Raw genomic sequence first — 21,024 nt, forward strand, 5'->3', positions numbered from 1 at the left:
AGACATGCATATTACCTGTATATTATCATCAGCTCCTGCACGCGTGCAAGCGGCAAGCTCCTGCATGCGTGCAGCTCCTGCACGCGTGTAGCTCCTGCATGCTATATAAGCGTGCAGACTGTGCATGCATGCGCATGCGTGTTTTTGGAAAAAAACACGCATGCAGCTCCTGCAAGCATGCAGCTATATTCTGCATGCGTGCATGCAGCTCCTGCAAGCGTGCAGCTCCTGCAAGCGTGCAGCTCCTTCATGCATGCAGCCCTGCATGCTATATAAGCGTGCAGACCATGCATGTGCATGCGTGTTTTTTCAAAAACACGCATGCGCACACTCATATGCACATGTGCGACATGTGTGCGCATTCATGCTGCACGCTTGCAAAAAAAGCGTGCCATTTTCGTAAGGGAACCTTCTGTTTTCTACCTCAGATAGCGACAAAATGGACCTCTTCAAGAAAGGGGACTCCAAGCTGAGATGTGAATCAAAGTGCGAAGTAGAATGTGAGAATTCTATCAGGGAAAAACTTCTGGAACAGATGACTACATGTGCCCTCCAAACCAACAAACCAATCGGGAATTAATGGGTTGGTATTTATTATTATTTTCCATTTTCAAATCTTCCATCGAAATGATCGATGGTAGATCATTAGTAAAGCCTGCCCTTCGTTGCGCTTTTCAGTCGTATTTAACCTTCTGCCTGATATACTTAACCCAAAAGAAAACCTTGACTACCAACTGAAAAATGAAAAAAAACATGTTTTTGAAGAAAGCTTTACATTTCGCACTAATCTTTCCCTCGAGATGGCCGAAAAATGAAGAAAAAAAATCATTATTCGAACAGGAATTGAACCCGGAACTCAAGTATTAAGCGGACGCTCTTAACGCCAAAGACAAAACCAAAGATGAGATGTACGATGGGCTAAGATAATTTTGACTTCCAGATGAGAAGCATTTTGTATTTAACAACAAAATAACCTTCTGTTTTCTACCTCAGATAGCGACAAAATGGCCCTCTTAAACGTGTTAAAGGAAATGGACCTCTTCAAGAAAGGGGACTCCAAGCTGAGATGTGAATCAAAGTGCGAAGTAGAATGTGAGAATTCTATCAGGGGAAAAACTTCTGGAACAGATGACTACATGTGCCCTCCAAACCAACAAACCAATCGGGAATTAATGGGTTGGTATTTATTATTTTTCCATTTTTAAAATCTTCCATCGACATGATCGATGGTAGATTATTAGTAAAGGCTGCCCTCCATTGTGCATTTCAGTCGTATTTAACCTTCTACCTGATATACTTAACCCAAAAGAAAACCTTGACTACCAACTGAAAAAATGAAAAAAAAGCACATGTTTGTGAAGAAAAAAAGCTTTACATTTCGCACTAACCTTTCCCTCGAGATGACAAAAACATGAAAAAAAATCATTATTCGAACAGGAATTGAACCCGGAACTCTAAGCGGGCGCTCATGGTAGATCATTAGTAAAGGCTGCCCTCCATTGCGCTTTTCAGTCGTATTTAACCTTCTGCCTGATATACTTAACCCAAAAGAAAACCTTGACTACCAACTGAAAAAATGGAAAAAAAAACACATGTTTTTGAAGAAAGCTTTACATTTTGCACTAACCTTTCCCTCGAGATGGCCGAAACATGAAAAAAAATCATTATTCGAACAGAAATTGAACCCGGAACCTTAAGCGGACGCTCTTAACGCCAAAGACAATACCACAGATGAGATGTACGATGGGCTAAAATAATTTTGACTTCCAGATGAGAAACATTTTGTATTTAACAACAAAATAACCTTCTGTTTTCTACCTCAGATAGCGACAAAATGGACCTCTTCAAGAAAGGGGACTCCAAGCTGAGATGTGAATCAAAGTGCGAAGTAGAATGTGAGAATTCTATCAGGGGAAAACTTCTGGAACAGATGACTACATGTGCCCTGCAAACCAACAAACCAATCGGGAATTAATGGGTTGGTATTTATTATTTTCCATTTTAAAATCTTCCATCGACATGATCGATGGTAGATTATTAGTAAAAACTGCCCTCCATTGTGCATTTCAGTCGTATTTAACCTTCTACCTGATATACTTAAGGGGTACTACACCCCTGGCCAATTTTATGCCTATTTTTGCATTTTTCTCAAAATTATAGCGCATTGGTGACAAGTAAGATATGTATATTATAGGGGCAAGGACTACAACTACTGCACTGAAAATTCAGCAACTCAAGGCAAGTAGTTATTGATTAATTGATCAAATATTGGTTTTCCCTCATTTTTGACTGTAACTCCACAACTGCTGTCTGTGCTGAAATAAAATTTCCAGTGCAGTAGTTGTAGTCCTTGCCCCCATAATATACATATCTTACTTGTCACCAATGCTCTATAATTTTGAGAAAAATGCAAAAATAAACAAAAATGGGCAGAGTGTAATACTAACCCAAAAAAAACCTTGACTACCAACTGAAAAAAAAAAAAAAAGCATATGTTTGTTAAGAAAAAGAGCTCTACAGATCGCACTAACCTTTCCCTCGAGATGGCCGAAACATGAAAAAAATCATTATTCGAACAGGAATTGAACCCGGAACTTAAAGCGGGCGCTCATGGTAGATCATTAGTAAAGGCTGCCCTCCATTGCGCTTTTCAGTCGTATTTAACCTTCTGCCTGATATACTTAACCCAAAAGAAAACCTTGACTACCAACTGAAAAAATGGAAAAAAAGCACATGTTTTTGAAGAAAGCTTTACATTTTGCACTAACCTTTCCCTCGAGATGGCCGAAACATGAAAAAAAATCATTATTCGAACAGAAATTGAACCCGGAACCTTAAGCGGACGCTCTTAACGCCAAAGACAATACCACAGATGAGATGTACGATGGGCTAAAATAATTTTGACTTCCAGATGAGAAACATTTTGTATTTAACAACAAAATAACCTTCTGTTTTCTACCTCAGATAGCGACAAAATGGACCTCTTCAAGAAAGGGGACTCCAAGCTGAGATGTGAATCAAAGTGCGAAGTAGAATGTGAGAATTCTATCAGGGGAAAAACTTCTGGAACAGATGACTACATGTGCCCTCCAAACCAACAAACCAATCGGGAATTCATGGGTTGGTATTTATTATCATTTTTCCATTTTTTAAATCTTCCATCGACATAATCGATGGTATATCATTAGTAAAGGCTGCCCTCCATTGCGCTTTTTAGTCGTATTTAACCTTCTGCCTGATATACTTAACCCAAAAGAAAACCTTGACTACCAACTGAAAAAATGAAAAAAAAAACATGTTTTTGAAGAAAGCTTTACATTTCGCACTAATCTGTCCCTCGAGATGGCCGAAAAATGAAAAAAAAAATCATTATTCGAACAGGAATTGAACCCGGAACTCTAAGCGGGCGCTCTTAACGCCAAAGACAAAGCCAAAGATGAGATGTACGATGGGCTAAGATAATTTTGACTTCCAGGCCAGATGAGAAACATTTTGTATTTAACAACAAAATTACCTTTTGTTTTCTACCTCCTCAGATAGCGACAAAATGGACCTCTTCAAGAAAGGGGACTCCAAACTGAGGTGTGAATCAAAGTGCGAAGTAGAATGTGAGAATTCTATCAGGGGAAAAACTTCTGGAACAGATGACTACATGTGCCCTCCAAACCAACAAACCAATCGGGAATTCATGGGTTGGTATTTATTATCATTTTCCATTTTTAAATCTTCCATCGACATAATCGATGGTATATCATTAGTAAAGGCTGCCCTCCATTGCGCTTTTTAGTCGTATTTAACCTTCTGCCTGATATACTTAACCCAAAAGAAAACCTTGACTACCAACTGAAAAAATGAAAAAAAAAAACATGTTTTTGAAGAAAGCTTTACATTTCGCACTAATCTGTCCCTCGAGATGGCCGAAAAATGAAAAAAAAAATCATTATTCGAACAGGAATTGAACCCGGAACTCTAAGCGGGCGCTCTTAACGCCAAAGACAAAACCAAAGATGAGATGTACGATGGGCTAAGATAATTTTGACTTCCAGGCCAGATGAGAAACATTTTGTATTTAACAACAAAATAACCTTCTGTTTTCTACCTCAGATAGCGACAAAATGGCCCTCTTAAACGTGTTAAAGGAAATGGACCTCTTCAAGAAAGGGGACTCCAAGCTGAGATGTGAATCAAAGTGCGAAGTAGAATGTGAGAATTCTATCAGGGGCAAAACTTATGGAACAGATGACTACATGTGCCCTCCAAACCAACAAACCAATCGGGAATTAATGGGTTGGTATTTATTATTATTTTTCCATTTTTTAAATCTTCCATCGACATGATCGATGGTAGATCATTAGTAAAGGCTGCCCTTCATTGCGCTTTTCAGTCGTATTTAACCTTCTGCCTGATATACTTAACCCAAAAGAAAACCTTGACTACCAACTGAAAAAATGGAAACAAGCACATGTTTTTGAAGAAAGAAAGCTTTACATTTCGCACTAACCTTTCCCTCGAGATGGCCGAAACATGAAAAAAAATCATTATTCGAACAGGAATTGAACCCGGAACTCTAAGCGGGCGCTCTTAACGCCAAAGACAAAACCAAAGATGAGATGTACGATGGGCCAAGATAATTTTGACTTCCAGGCCAGATGAGAAACATTTTGTATTTAACAACAAAATTACCTTTTATTTTCTACCTCCTCAGATAGCGACAAAATGGACCTCTTCAAGAAAGGGGACTCCAAACTGAGGTGTGAATCAAAGTGCGAAGTAGAATGTGAGAATTCTATCAGGGGAAAAACTTCTGGAACAGATGACTACATGTGCCCTCCAAACCAACAAACCAATCGGGAATTAATGGGTTGGTATTTATTATTATTTTTCCATTCTTTAAATCTTCCATCGACATGATCGATGATAGATCATTAGTAAAGGCTGCCCTCCATTGCGCTTTTCAGTCGTATTTAATCTTCTGCCTGATATATTTAACCCAAAAGAAAACCTTGACTACCAACTGAATTTTTTTTTTTTTAAACACATGTTTTTGAAGAAAGCTTTACATTTCGCACTAATCTTTCCCTCGAGATGGCCGAAAAATGAAAAAAAAATAATTCTTCGAACAGCAATTGAACCCGGAACTCTAAGCGGGCGCTCTTAACGCCAAAGACAAAACCAAAGATGAGATGTACGATGGGCTAAGATAATTTTGACTTCCAGGCCAGATGAGAAACATTTTGTATTTAACAACAAAATTACCTTTTGTTTTCTACCTCCTCAGATAGCGACAAAATGGACCTCTTCAAGAAAGGGGACTCCAAACTGAGGTGTGAATCAAAGTGCGAAGTAGAATGTGAGAATTCTATCAGGGGAAAAACTTCTGGAACAGATGACTACATGTGCCCTCCAAACCAACAAACCAAGCGGGAATTAATGGGTTGGTATTTATTATTATTTTTCCATTTTTAAATCTTCCATCGAAATGATCGATGGTAGATCATTTGTAAAGGCTGCCCTTCGTTGCGCTTTTCAGTCGTATTTAACCTTCTGCCTGATATACTTAACCCAAAAGAAAACCTTGACTACCAACTGAAAAAATGAAAAAAAAAACATGTTTTTGAAGAAAGCTTTACATTTCGCACTAATCTTTCCCTCGAGATGGCCGAAAAATGAAGAAAAAAATCATTATTCGAACAGGAAGTGAACCCGGAACTCAAGTATTAAGCGGACGCTCTTAACGCCAAAGACAAAACCAAAGATGAGATGTACGATGGGCTAAGATAATTTTGACTTCCAGATGAGAAACATTTTGTATTTAACTACAAAATAACCTTCTGTTTTCTACCTCAGATAGCGACAAAATGGCCCTCTTAAACGTGTTAAAGGAAATGGACCTCTTCAAGAAAGGGGACTCCAAACTGAGATGTGAATCAAAGTGCGAAGTAGAATGTGAGAATTCTATCAGGGGCAAAACTTCTGGAACAGATGACTACATGTGCCCTCCAAACCAACAAACCAATCGGGAATTAATGGGTTGGTATTTATTATTATTTTTCCATTTTTTAAATCTTCCATCGACATGATCGATGGTAGATCATTAGTAAAGGCTGCCCTTCATTGCGCTTTTCAGTCGTATTTAACCTTCTGCCTGATATACTTAACCCAAAAGAAAACCTTGACTACCAACTGAAAAAATGGAAAAAAAGCACATGTTTTTGAAGAAAGAAAGCTTTACATTTCGCACTAACCTTTCCCTCGAGATGGCCGAAACATGAAAAAAAATTATTATTCGAACAGGAATTGAACCCGGAACTCTAAGCGGGCGCTCTTAACGCCAAAGACAAAACCAAAGATGAGATGTACGATGGGCCAAGATAATTTTGACTTCCAGGCCAGATGAGAAACATTTTGTATTTAACAACAAAATTACCTTTTATTTTCTACCTCCTCAGATAGCGACAAAATGGACCTCTTCAAGAAAGGGGACTCCAAGCTGAGATGTGAATCAAAGTGCGAAGTAGAATGTGAGAATTCTATCAGGGGAAAAACTTCTGGAACAGATGACTACATGTGCCCTCCAAACCAACAAACCAATCGGGAATTAATGGGTTGGTATTTATTATTATTTTTCCATTTTTTAAATCTTCCATCGACATGATCGATGGTAGATCATTAGTAAAGCCTGCCCTCCATTGCGCTTTTTAGTCGTATTTAACCTTCTGCCTGATATACTTAACCCAAAAGAAAACCTTGCCTGCCAACTGAAAATTTTTTTTTAAAAACCACATGTTTTTGAAGAAAGCTTTACATTTCGCACTAATCTTTCCCTCGAAATGGCCGAAAAATGAAAAACTAAATCATTACTCGAACTTTTTGACCAAGAAAGAACGCAGAAATGCCCTGTCCTCTGTGGTGAAAGACGTTTCCTGTATAGCATGGCAATGCTGGGGTCGGCTACGCAAATAGACATCCATCAGATGGAACAAGCTCATCTACTCTTGGTTACTTGAAATGACCTGAAAACACATTACCCACATCAGCGAACATGAAGATCTGGAACAAACAAACCTTTGGAATTTGCTTTATTTATGGCTACAATAACTGTACGATGTTGCACACTTTCCACTGCTGCCAGTATTTACTAAGATCTGGAAGATATAACTGGAAACATGACTGTTTTTCGCGAGATTGTCCATAAATTAGCAGTGAAGTGCGAGCCATTCTTCGGGCAAGAATTCCAACGAATAACATACAGGTGTCAATGTGTGTACTCGACCTCAACACGAAATCCAGAGTTGAGAGGACTGTAGAAGATGGCTTCACTAACATCGACACATGCTTCAAATTCCTTGGCTTGACAAATAAGGACATTACAAAGGCACTGGACTCTGTATCAAGAGCGGTTCTAAGAGCTACCTACACATTATGAGGCCACATATCACATGGGAAAACGCGGTAAATCGCACATTATTTTTGCTAAATTTATCACCATTTTCTGGAATTTAAGCTAAGCTCTTTAGCAAATTCTTTGCCGATTTTCGGCGATTTTAACCGATTGGTCAGGATTTGAAACAATTTTGTAAAATTTACCTCAGTTTGCTGTAGTTGATCAAAATTTAGCACAATTTAGCATCATTTCAGCAATTTACTGCGATTTCCATCCATTTGGCAGATTTTAAGCTTTCTTAGGAGATTTCATGGTGATTTTGGCGGTTTTAGCCATTTGACCAAAATTTGAAACAATTTTGTAAAATTTACCTCAATTTGCTGTGATTTATCAAAATTTAACGCGATTCATAGTGATCGGTCAAAATTGACTCCATCAATGAAAATATTTAAATCATTATACACACGATTGCTATACCTGTTTTTAAACATAATGTAATTTGTTTTGTCTACATTTAACGACAACTTATTTGATTTAAACCATACAGAAAGCTTATCTAATTCCTGGTTAACAATAGTTATTAAATCAGGGAGGTTAGCATGCGAAACAATAACATTTGTGTCATCTGCATAGGTTACAAAAGCAAGTTTATCAGAAGAAAAAGCAATGTCATTTAGGAAAATGATGAAAAGTAAAGTGCCTAAGACTGAACCCTGGGGCACACCACATGTTATATTACGATATGATGAGTTACATTCATCTAAACAAACATACCGAGTTCTATTGGTAAGGTAACTCTTGAACCACTCGAAGGCAATTCCTCTGATACCATAATGATGTAGTTTATCAAGAAGAATGTGATCAATCGTGTCGAAGGCCTTCCAGAGGTCCAAGAAGATGCCCATTGTATGTGATCTTTTATCAAGGTCTGTAGCAATCTTATCATAGGCGGTAATGAGTGCCATGCAAGAGGAGAGCTTTTTTCGGAAACCAAATTGACAATTATGAAGCAAATTATGACATTCAAGAAATTTATACAATCTTTTATGAATAATACTTTCAAAAAATTTTATAAACACGGGTAAAACAGATATAGGACGATAATTGTTACATAAAGTAGCATCACCAGATTTGTAAATGGGAACGACACGTGCAATTTTTAAGTTCATCTGGTACAATACCTGAGCTGATAGACAAATTAAAAACATGGCATACTGAGGAAGATACTCCTGTGGAAGAGGCCCAAGAGGAACGGTGCAACCAATGGAAGTATATAGCTAGGATCCTGTGACCGGACATACCTTGAAAGAAGCTTGCACTTTCTTCAAATGGTTCCAGATGGAAAACTCTTCCATATATCGACACAATTTTAAGAGGGGTAAAGTAGGGGCATGGACTTGGCACGTTGGTGTATGTAACATCTTACCAACTGTTCCTACCATTAGATTTTGTGTAAAATGAAAACTTTGTGACTTAAGATGGAAAGGCGAACAGATACTTGTAACTTGTAAGGTCATTGCATATAAATGCTGCAAGTGGAGAGGGATGTTTCGGGGACCAAAGCGCTTAACCCACCACAACCCGTCCTAAGTCGGAGGCAGCTACAGTAGACTGAGAGAACTGACAACAAGACATAGTATAGTAGCTTGTGCTTTTAATCCTAACACCTGCAAAATTGTGCACGTGATAAAGAAACGTTGATGCAGATGCAGCGGCTACATCCGGGCATGTTTTCAATCCCACCAGGGCATGATATCTAAGCGAGTTTTGGCATAAGTCAAAGACAGATTTGTTGTCCATGGTTCAGGATTAAGTCAGCCCTTCTTAAGCTGACAAGGGAACACGGTCCTACAGTCAAGGGCACAGTTCCTTGGCATATTTTGCGCACATGGTCGAAACATATAACCGTCCACACTGTCCATGTCAAGTTCACCATTATGATAATTATTTTAATAGATTCCAACCCATATCGAAACCCCTCCCGACCCAACCAACCAATATGTTGGTGCAAATATGTAGCGCATTTCTTAATTGAGGCGTTTGGTATAATGCAACACAGGGAGCGGGGAGGTCTTTGAACTGTAAGTATCCCAGCAATTTTGCACTTGTAGGTTGTAGGTGGAACGTACAGTAAGCCAAATAATTAAGGTACCAGTTACGTTCACCCTCTGTATATCATAAAAAAAAGGCAGATATGTCATAATTGGAACCAACAGCCAATAGCTGCATCTTTTAGCTCGAATTTAAGACCTCATTCGTTGAAATTGTTCAAGAAATAAAGACACAATGATCAAAAAACCCAAGGAAGATTCAAATTTAAAAGTTGCAGTTTACATTTGCATGCCTATGGATTTGTACACAAAGCGTTCGCGAACAAGAGAACTAGCGCCATGCTTTAATTGATTAACACGAAAAACTAGTGTCGTGCTTTCATTGATTAGAACACATCTTCATTAGGTTCTGGATAACCGTTTGTTTAATTCTCAACCAATTTGAACAAATAAGGTCTTAAATCAGAGCTAAAGAGTACAGACACCGGCTGCTTGTCTTAATTTTGACACATTTGTCTTTATTTAGGATATACAGAGGTGAACACAGCTGCTACCTAATTATTTTGCTTACTGTATATCAAGGTGTGCCTAGCACTTGTTCAGTGCCTGTATGAGACCATGACAACCCCTCTCTGACATGGCTGCGCGCCTCGCTTCTCGGCGCTGCGCGCCTCGCTGCTCGGCGCTACGCGCCTCGCTGCACGTCTCGGCGCTACGCGCCTCGATCCTAGCCGAGGAACTAGAGCTAGTTCTAGGTGTGCCACCACGTTGGCCTAAAATTGTATTAAATTTCCCATTCGTTGTGTTTTCACGTTCAGAGAACGCAGTTCGTGTATTGTTAATGGACAGAATGCTGAAACTGGACCGGCCTAGCACGACCAAGTTGCTTTGAGAGGTTCGTATTTAATAGTAGAAGTGTCCCAGCAAATACAACAATTTAAATTTCCCATTTGTTATATTTTCATGATCAGAGAACGCAGCTCGTGAATTGTTAATGGACATAATGAAGAAGAAACTAAAACAGCCCAGCATGATCAAGTCAGTCTGTAGGAGTAGCTGCCGTGGACAGTGTGTGCAAACCACACGGGGAAAGATGGGTGGATATAATGACTACTATTGTAAAACCTAAATGGCTGTAACAGGTTTGTATACTATAATTGAACAGTGTCCCACTAAACGCAAAATTGTTGTACAAATTTATGTATTTGGCTTTGGTCAAAACGTTTTAATAACATTTAGATGTCGGGTTAATAAACGGTCATGAAAACGTTTTGAAACACTAGGGTACCTGTGATACGTGAGAACACCAGCAGCATGGTCATATAGCGAAACTGTTTGATCCCTGATGATCAGTGGATGTCATCTAATTTTGACAATATTATCATCAGTAGACGGTATCTAAATCTAACAATAATATTAGCCATATAGATAGCATCTAGTTCTATAAACAATTGGTTAATGTTACATTTGCGCTTCGGCTGCCACCGGCCTTGTTGATGCGATCCGATTCTGATGATTCATCAGTGGCAGGGAAATTACACTTTAATCATCTGGAAAATGCGCTATATAAATCCAAAATTTATTGTTATCTATTATTCCGACAATACTATCGTAGCTATTCTGTCGGTCCAGCTTCTAGTCTTGGGCCCAAGCTTCACGTGGCTCACGGTTTGTAATGAACGACAGAACCGGCTGTGAAGGAGACTAGTCACTCCAGACTGGAGTGGCAACATTGTCAATTTCGGAAAAAACAACACTCGACCATGGACTTTAATTGTCGGTTTGTCATTATATAAAACGATAAATCAAGTAAGTAACTTCCACTCTGAAAACTTAGAAACTTGTTTGATTCCACTGACTATTTGCGATCGAAATATACACAACACCAATGACAGAAATCATCAAGAAAACAATCAAATCAAGGACTTGTTTTCACTCAAATTTGAATCGCATCATCAACCGGAAGTGACGTGGCACGGACCGACAGAATATCATCTAATTCTGATAATGCTATCATCAGTAGATTGCATCGAATTCTGATAATGCTATCATCAGTAGATTGCATCGAATTCTGATAATGCTATCATCAGTAGATTGCATCGAATTCTGATAATGCTATCATCAGTAGATTGCATCGAATTCTGATAATGCTATCATCAGTAGATTGCATCGAATTCTGATAATGCTATCATCAGTAGATTGCATCGAATTCTGATAATGCTATCATCAGTAGATTGCATCGAATTCTGATAATGCTATCATCAGTAGATTGCATCGAATTCTGATAATGCTATCATCAGTAGATTGCATCGAATTCTGATAATGCTATCATCAGTAGATTGCATCGAATTCTGATAATGCTATCATCAGTAGATTGCATCGAATTCTGATAATGCTATCATCAGTAGATTGCATCGAATTCTGATAATGCTATCATCAGTAGATTGCATCGAATTCTGATAATGCTATCATCAGTAGATTGCATCGAATTCTGATAATGCTATCATCAGTAGATTGCATCGAATTCTGTCAATGCTATCATCAGTAGATATCATCTAATTTCGACAATGCTATTTTAGTAGATATTATCTATTTCTAGCAATAATATCATAGATGGCATCTAAATCTATTATAACGCTGCCATCATCAGTAGATGGCATTTTCTTGCTATCATGTGTGTTGGGTACCGGTATGCTATATGTGACCGTCCACGACGAATGAGCCGTAAATTCCTCCCCCGGTCGTAAGTGAGTGCTATCTCAATACTGATGATAGCAATGTCGTAAGTGGGTGCTATCTACTGATGATAGCAATGTTGTAATAATATGCTATCTGCTGATGATAGCAATATTATAAGAGGGTGCGATCTGCTGAAAGCAATTATGTTATTAGTGGTGCTATCCGCTGATGATAGCTATGCTAGATTTAGACGCTTTCTACTGATGTTAGCATTGTCAGATGATAACAATGCTTGAATTAGATGCTATCTACTGATGATAGCAATGTTTGAATTGGATGCTATCTACTGATGATAGCAATGTTTGAATTGGATGCTATCTACTGATTATAGCTATGTTACAAGTGGGTGCTATCTGCTGATGATAGTTATGCTATTTTTAGATGATTTCTACTGATGTTAGCATTGTCAGAATTATATGCTATTCTACTGATGATAACAATGTTTGAATTAGATGCTATCTACTGATGATAGCAATGTTAATATAATTCGTCGCTGTTTTGGCATAGTGTCGTATGACGATTTTGGGGCAAAATGAGTTATATAAACTTTCAAAATCTATGAATGAAACTCTATATATTCACAAAGTTTTGAGACCTAAATGTAATTAGTTAATGAGATATGGCACTAATAAGTATGATACGACATGTTTTTATGTAACACCCCCCCCCCTAAATCTTCATTCTGTGTTTTGGCATACAGTCGTATCATAGTCGTATCATGATACGTCGCCATAGGCCACCGTGAATGAATAAAAAGTTTGTATTAAGTTGAGAACAAAGACAAATATATTATTGATTATATTCTTTGATAATAATAAACATATTTTACTTTGGTGCTCTCCAGTGGGTCTTCAAAAATTGGAAAAACTTTAAATGCGATTTTCTCAAAACGGCATTTTTTGTCACACGACAGTATGCCAAAACAGCGACGAATTATATGCTATTCTACTGATGATAACAATGTTTGAATTATAGATGCTATCTACTGATGATAGCAATGTTAATATAATTATATGCTATTCTACTGATGATAACAATGTTTGAATTAAGGTGATATCTACTGATGATAGCAATGTTTAAAATATTTATTTTTTATTTTCAGAGTTTGAACAACCGCAGATGAGGATGAGGTTTTTTAGGCTCCATGCCCTGACGACTACAAGTTATGCAGCTACGCCATAAAACCGCCTCTGTAGCCGACTGCGAAATATCTTAAGTAACGCGAAGAGCAAGATTGGTTTAAGTGGTTACTAACATATAGTAAAAAAAATAAGTCCTGAAAAGTTGGGCAATTCAACCCAGGCACAGGCATTAGGCTTGCATTGTATTACCTAAAATTTACTATTCTTGATGCCTATTATCTACTACTTCCGCGAGTGATTGTCATGTATTATCAGGCGGTACAAGCAAGACACGCGTCATATATATGTCGTACGAGGCTGATGTACAAGACACGCGTCATATATATGTCGTACGAGGCTGAGGAATTTACTAGGCTGAAAGCCAGTTCGAAATAAATTTAGAATTGCTTTTTGAAGATTTCATGATTGCGTGCTCATCCAAAGACCCTGGGAGTTGATACATGAACATCACTGAGGGTTCTCTTTTGTTTTGTTTTTTATCGATTACAGTTTAGGAATTGCCGAAAAATTTGGTATTCAACGGAGATAGTGATCGACAGTTAAATATAGCGATATTTAAAAACAGATTAATGTAGTAACAATATTTCACTTGTATAAAAATTACTTGGAATTGAAGTTACTCAATTAGTGGTAATATTTACTAAAATTCCTTGTCCATGATTTGTTTTATAAAGTTTTCTCCGGTGATATTTTTTAATCTAACCATTTTTAATTTACAGTGTAAGCCTATATTTTTCTAATTAAAATAACATGTCATCTAGAGTCATGAGTGTTATGACTTGTATAAATATACCGTAATTGTTTTTGCGCACGATTCGAGGCATTTATGTTTATAGAGCTTGGTATAATAATAGCGTTGATATGTATAATTAAAATGCTTTTTAATAAAAGTGTCAGAAACTCATGTTCAGAACTGTTTTGCTGTTGTTTTATAAGTCCGTTACTCGTACAAATAAGTTATTCGTCCCATATTTAAAAGGTGACATTATGCTTATCGCATAGAACTTGCTTATGAGTGTAAAGTTGGGTATGACTAACACGTTTTGCTTTAATATTGATATCTGAGGTATATTGAGTAAGAATATAAGGGATGCCCAGTGAGCACTAGACTATGCCATAGTCGAATTTTATTAAAAATATGTTATTAGTACTAGTCATGATGAACCCATTTCGTTGAACTCAAAATTATACTGATGTTTATTAAAATTAAAGTATTCAATAGCAAAATGGTCATAAAGAGTTAAAAATATCAGACGATTAGTGACAATAAAAGTAATTGAATGCAACATTATCTTGCATAATTATAACGGCTCACTTTAATACTGAACAATTCTGATTTTGGAATCTACCAGTTTATTGATAGCGAACCCCGAAATTTCGACTATGAACTTTGAATTGTAAGCAGAACTTTACCCCCTGGACTTTGCTCTCTAAAAACACACTGTCAAGCATACTTGTTTATCAGTCCATTAACCACAAGTACGCGCTAGATGTTTGATGAGAGATTCTTTCGCGTCAACACAAAAGCGCCGCAAATACCACAGACAGTTGTTTACGGTGTAGTTAATGGTAATGGCGCGGGCCCAGACGATTTAAACCATAGCGAGGTATGGGCGACCAATCACAAGGCAGATCCATTTAAAGATGCATTACATCATGCCCAATTTTAGTTAGGCCAGAAATTGGCCTAACCCTCCATAGAGTCCCGTGTTAAAAATCTTAACCGCAAGGCAATGTCAGTAGTCCACTTGGGAAGCTAACAAACAGAGGGAGTAGGGTGACTGATCAGATGTGAAAATCTATCAATTGTGCACACATTAATTAAATCAGAGTTTTAAGCTTAAATACAATATCCAGAGTATGCACAATGGGCAAGTGGACTACGAGGTAGTCTAAGTGAGCACCCTTGAGCATTCAGAGAAATTCAGGGTCAAAACTCAAAATTGTTCCGATTTTGTTAAAACCTATTCCAAACAATCCCCATATTAGCCTACAAGGATTCAGAAAATAGTTTGACCTACATACGACGAATCAGTCTGGAGTTATTGGCGAAAAGGTCAAAGGTTGGAATTTGGGCTCCATAGGGGTCAAACACAGAAAGGTTCCCCAATTTTGATGAAAATGGTCTTAAAATGTTTGTACTGTTATAATCATTCAGAAAAGAAATAGTTTACACTATCTACAATGTTTCGTTTTGTTTTGTTTAAATGTTGTTACAACATGTCCAAGCGGAACAATTTGAGACCACTCTGATCAAAATTGGAGCATATTTTTTACCCCTAGTGGAGACCAAAATTTGACATTTTGACCCGTTTATGCCTATAACTCCAAAACTGTAAATCAGAGATAGTTCAAACTATATTTTTCTGAATCCTAATGAGAGGAATACATTGGTATGGGTTTTACCCAGAATGACCAATATTATTTTGAAATTTGAGCCCGGCATTAAAATTTTCCCCTATTTCCTTTTTTCTCCTTTTTGTCTCATCCAGTATGAGACTTAATAGTAATCACTTCTCTATCTGTCCATCCGGAGCTGTATCTGGGGATCTCTTAATTTTTGCGCACAAATCTGAATCTCGTATCTGGCACGTGGTAATTCTATAATTAGATAAACCACAAGCTTCAGGATCCAACACTGGATCGGGATAATCTTCCCGACTTCCACCCCACAAAACCGGCTGCACTATAGTATGATCAGCTCGTAATCAGCGGAAATTGTTGGGCTTTTATCACTACGTCCAAAAGTAGAAAAAGTGTCATAGTTGACCTATCTGGTCTCTATTGTGCGTGTTAAAGAAAATAGACAACGTATCGGACTTGAAAGAATAATTTGTAATGCTTCTGGCAAGATATCACAAGACAATTTCCGCGATGTTATAAGGCCCACCCATTACGAGCTGATCAAAGTATACTTGCAACTCACTTGTGTATTGTAGAATATTTACTCGGAAGCAAAGAGAGTGCCGACAAAAAAGACACGGTGTGGCATAACAACTCGCTATAGGCGGGTAAGGCAGACATAGGTTGTTGTGGAGTTTGAAAACCGCCTGTAGCTTGCCTATATGCTGCTGCATGTATGTACTATTAAACTCGACACACGTGTAGTTTGTTAACTAGCTAGTTATTTTCCCACCGCCTACGTGTTTTTTTGCACGAGTGATGCGAAAGCATAATACACACTTTTACTCACGAGTACTCGATTTGTTGAGCCTACTCAATTTCCATCCTATTTAATATGCGTGCTCTGATATGCGTGTCTGCACGAATCGAATCCCAATTTCAAGGTTTTATCCAGATTCGACCAATTTTGGAATTTGAGCCCTGCATAAGTGTTGTTGGGGATGTCTTTTAGCGATACTTGCAACAAAAAACATGTTCTAATTTTGGCTAGCTCAAGCGAATATTGGCCGGGGAGGGAGTGGGACTACAGTAGACCTATAGTACAGATCGCAGACCACTAATCATTTCTGTCTGTACAAGCCAGCAGGGCAGTATTCGATTGGCATAGCGACCTCTTTTTATAAATCGCGTATAAATTAGAGGGCGTGTCCACCTTCTGCTTACTACACACATTGTTACTATATATACTGCTCCAAGAAAGTATCCTTTACACTTGGAAAAATAATCACAATTTCAAAACTGAACTATATTGGGGTAAATTTGTTTTTTCAATAGATGCACTATCTAATCCGGCACATTTTGACACCCATTGAATCCAATGTGACTTCAAGAAGCAAAGTTACAAGCATTAACGATTAACGAAGGTCCAGTTTTAAAAGTGACACACTGACCTATTCAAAACTCCACGGACTAGACATTTGGTTTGAGAGTTGTAAATGGCTAATTTGTGTGTGCCTTTAATTTAAAACAAAAGGAACAAAAGAAAACTGAAACAAAAGAACTGAAAAATAAAATGCAAGTTATGAAAAGTACAGAGAAGTAAAAACTGAAATAAATACTGCTTTAAATAACGTTTCATTGCGCATGTTGGAATCTTTTTGCGCCTTGTATAGGCCAATTTGTCACTTTTAAAACTGGACCTATTCAGTTGCTTGTAACTTTACTTCTTGAAATCACATTTGATTCAATGTGGTGTCATAATGTGCAGGATTAGATAGTGCATCTATTACAAAAACAAATTTACCCCAATATAGTTCAGTTTGGAAATTGTGATTATTTTTCCAAGTGCAAGGATACTTGTAGTTTTACTCCCTGTAGTACAGGGCGCTATGGGGTTGGGATTTTATATTCCTACATTAGTGGAACCAATGTTTTTTGGCATCCTTAAAGCTGAAATGATAATTAAGAATTTAATTGGTTCCATTTTTCTATGCTCCCTGTGGTTCCCACGACGGGTCGAAGGTCACACTGGGGGAAAAACTTTAAAATAGTTCCATCATGTTGTAATGTATCTCAAATTGTTCCTCTCATCACAGGGAAGAAAAAGTCAATTTTCATATTTTACGGTACTTTTTGGTTCAGGAATTATAAGGCCGAATAGGTCAAAAGTCAAAAATTTCATACATATAGAGGTCAAAAGGAAAGAAGGAAGGAAAGAAGGAATCCGCAAAATCGTCCATAGGTGATGCCAAAAAAATGAAAACGTAAAAGTTCAACCTGCTGATGTAAAAAAGCACTTGAGTAAACAGCATGCAGTTGTACATGTATTATTGCTCCGGCAGTGTGCCACAAAAGTAGCTAAAAGCTGTGAGCAACATCTCTAGTTAAGGATGATTATAACCAGGGACTAGAAAAGATGATTGTATTGTTTTACACCGTCAACTAGTCAGATCGTCTTTAAGATGCCTTTCAGCATGTTCAGCTTTCTCACTTATAGGCATTAGTCGTGATTTTGACACGTTTCAATGACCAAATTGGTTCTTTTTTAGGTCTACTGCACACAATTTTACAGCTCGAATGCAGACCCTTTTTGGAAATGTACAATAGTGTGATTTAATATTGCATTTACTTGTATATCTCTTATATCTCTCCATTGATAGCTTTTAAAGCAGTTTCCAGGCCCTGCAGTTTCTAGCAAAGGGTGGCGCACTCAATATTGCCTTTGCTTATTCAGCAACAATCTCATCTTTTCGCAGTGCACGTATGTGTGTATGTCATGTCATTTGGTGAATATATAGCGTGTGATTTTCCCTAAAGTAGGAAATCGAGTACTCGTGAGTAAAACTGTGTATTATGCTATCGCATCACTCATGCAAAAAACACGTAGGCGGTGGGAAAATAACTAGCTAGCCAACAAACTACACATGTGTAGAGTTTAATAGTACATACAGGCAGCAGCATATAGGCAAGCTACAGGCGGTTTTCAAACTCCACAACAACCTATGTCTGCCTTACCCGCCTATAGTGAGTTGCTATGCCACACCGTGTCTTTTGTATCGGCACTTACTTTCTTTGCTTCCTAAATATTCTACAATACGCAAGTGAGTTGCAAGTTTCTGGTGCAGACGATTTTGTGGGGTGGAAGGCGGAGATTATCCCGATCCAGTGTTGGATCCTGAAGCTTGTGGTTTATCTAAGGATATACACGGAAACATACTGCTTCCACTGCCATTCAAAGGAATAATACTACCGAGGATAATACATCTCTGTGGATATGTGATCCAGATCATGTTTTGTTACAACATGAAAGTAAGTTTCTGATTTTTTTTTTGGATCGTCTTTAAATATGTACATCATTGTGTACTTTGATGTATTTTTTTACAACAAGTTCAAAATGGCTACAGTACAGAGAGCTAACGCGCAGTAAAATGTTACTATTTGCATAATTATTCTGTCTACAACTTTGTCCGGGTACGCAGGTCATATCGTTCCCGTGAACAAGTGTTCAAGTGAATCATCACAGAGGAATATTTTATCTAGGTAATTCTTTACTTCCTTTCAAGCTTCTATAGCCTATCACCTTATAATAATGACGATAAGCTGGTGATATAGTATTCAAGGACTTACATGACTATCTTCAGAAGTTGAAGATTCCCTGTTTGGACGTTTTTGCAATCTTGAACTATTAAATACTCTGATAGACAATTGCACTGCAACATGAACCAAAAACTACATTTTTCTAAACACAATTTCCAACTACACTTTGTATAAACAGGCATAAATATAGGCGAAATACTGAACATATTTTTGATCAAATAATAAAAAGACCAATGTAGCCTAATGCGCTTTGAGGGAAAAGGGGAACTGAGGGCTATTCCATTCACATTTCACAGCACACTGACGAGAAGTAAATGGCTAAATGAATGTTATTAAAAGAGTAGCATCATAATAATTTTCACCAAAAACCTGGGATATGAGAGCTGAGAGCTGATTCGTTTTAGAAAATTGATGGTTGGTGTTAACATGCGGCAATATCAAAAATCAAATCTAGATGGCACCGGTTTCTTGCTTTGAAAATCGATAAACTTCAATACTATCACATGATCAACTTATCTATAACTTATCATCATGATTATATAAACGCGTTATACGGGATTGCCGTTGATAGCTATATTTAGAACGTTCAATGTACAGTATTTAAGGAATGGTATACCGTAAAAACTCGATAGTTAGCATATGTGCTTACTATCGAGCGCTATTAAAAACATGAAATTGTACCGTGAAATTGACCAACTGAGCTAATGGGGTTGAGACACACATTTGCAGGTTTACTTGTTCGTATAAAAATGTGTATCAATGATTTGCTCAAAATATGTTTGCACGTTTTAAAAGCGTTCGATAGTAAGCACATATGCTAACTATCGAGTTTTTACGGTACATTGGTTTAGAACACATGTTTAAAATTTTGACCGACACAGATTACCAGGTGAACTGCACAAAGTATTGTTGGTTAATATTTTTAACGTGTTTTCTAACAGTGTACCCTTCTTTCAAAATTACATCCAAAATGAATTGGCAGCATATATACGTGCACATAAAGTTCTGCTCATTCAAGGATATTGCCCGAAATGTGACCATACATCACTTTATTATTGGAATAGCAATAACTAGAAATTAATGGCATATTAGGTATAGTCTTTGCATTAATGTAAAGAAAAGGCAACAATCTTTTTTTTTTTTTTTTGGTTAGGTGTTACTTTAAATTCTTATTATATGATCTTGTCAAATATGTTTATACAAGACGTGCATTATGAAAATTACTCTTGTCAAATACGAGTTATGACATTATGACAATATTTTGTTATTGGAGAATCTGATGCGAGTTGAAACACTCGAGACATGAGGCCTGCACCCACCAATATATTTTTATCTTTCCAGTTACAGCTTTCTCACCCCGTCCTCACCATTCTCACCCACGTATATCCTTAAGGCTAGAGTATGCGTAAACAAAAAATGATACATTTTTTGTCTCATGAATTGATATTCAGAACTTCCAGTGGTCGTAACTAGACATAAATGTCACAACACTGTTAAATATTATGTAAACATCTAAAAAAAATAACTAACCCCCCTTAAATAATGGCCATTATTCAAAAAGGGGTTACTGTATTACAAATCTGTAAAATGCGTTGGAAACAGAATTTATTTCTGCGCATTTTGACATCTCATTTGACGATAGTCCAGAAAATAATAAAACACCAGTCAAATTTAATGTAGTAAGGTCCAGATTTGAAAGTTGCACTTACCATGCTTACATACAATACAAAACACTCAGATATCATTACATAGATTTCTTTCCGTTATA

The 21,024-nt window shown here is 37.4% G+C and overlaps 2 protein-coding genes across 6 annotated transcripts in view; both read left to right on the plus strand.

Annotated features, from left to right (window-relative positions):
- The first annotated feature begins 433 nt into the window (after positions 1–433).
- On the plus strand, positions 434–13,531 carry LOC140151460 (uncharacterized). Of its 5 annotated transcripts, none has more exons than XM_072173810.1 (9): positions 434–583; positions 994–1,176; positions 4,105–4,287; positions 4,706–4,861; positions 5,279–5,434; positions 5,848–6,030; positions 6,450–6,605; positions 10,254–10,330; positions 13,277–13,531. In XM_072173810.1, exons 1-8 carry the CDS (start codon positions 544–546, stop codon positions 10,325–10,327), a joined length of 1,131 nt encoding a protein of 376 aa, XP_072029911.1. In that variant the 5' UTR covers positions 434–543; the 3' UTR covers positions 10,328–10,330; positions 13,277–13,531. The 5 variants fall into 5 exon arrangements, with proteins under 5 accessions (XP_072029911.1, XP_072029909.1, XP_072029912.1 ...); XM_072173808.1 differs by lacking the exon at positions 10,254–10,330 and adding an exon at positions 10,407–10,577; XM_072173811.1 differs by lacking the exons at positions 5,279–5,434; positions 10,254–10,330 and adding an exon at positions 10,407–10,577.
- A 4,873-nt stretch (positions 13,532–18,404) lies between these two features.
- The window catches only part of LOC140151462 (uncharacterized), a 47,711-nt gene continuing 45,091 nt past the window's right edge, over positions 18,405–21,024 (plus strand). The window contains exon 1 of the mRNA XM_072173813.1: positions 18,405–18,968. The gene's annotated coding sequence lies outside the window, so the exon portion shown is untranslated. The remainder of the gene's footprint in view (positions 18,969–21,024) is intronic.

Source organism: Amphiura filiformis, chromosome 4 (genome assembly GCF_039555335.1).
Source record: "Amphiura filiformis chromosome 4, Afil_fr2py, whole genome shotgun sequence".
Classification (NCBI taxonomy): Eukaryota; Metazoa; Echinodermata; class Ophiuroidea; order Amphilepidida; family Amphiuridae; genus Amphiura; species Amphiura filiformis.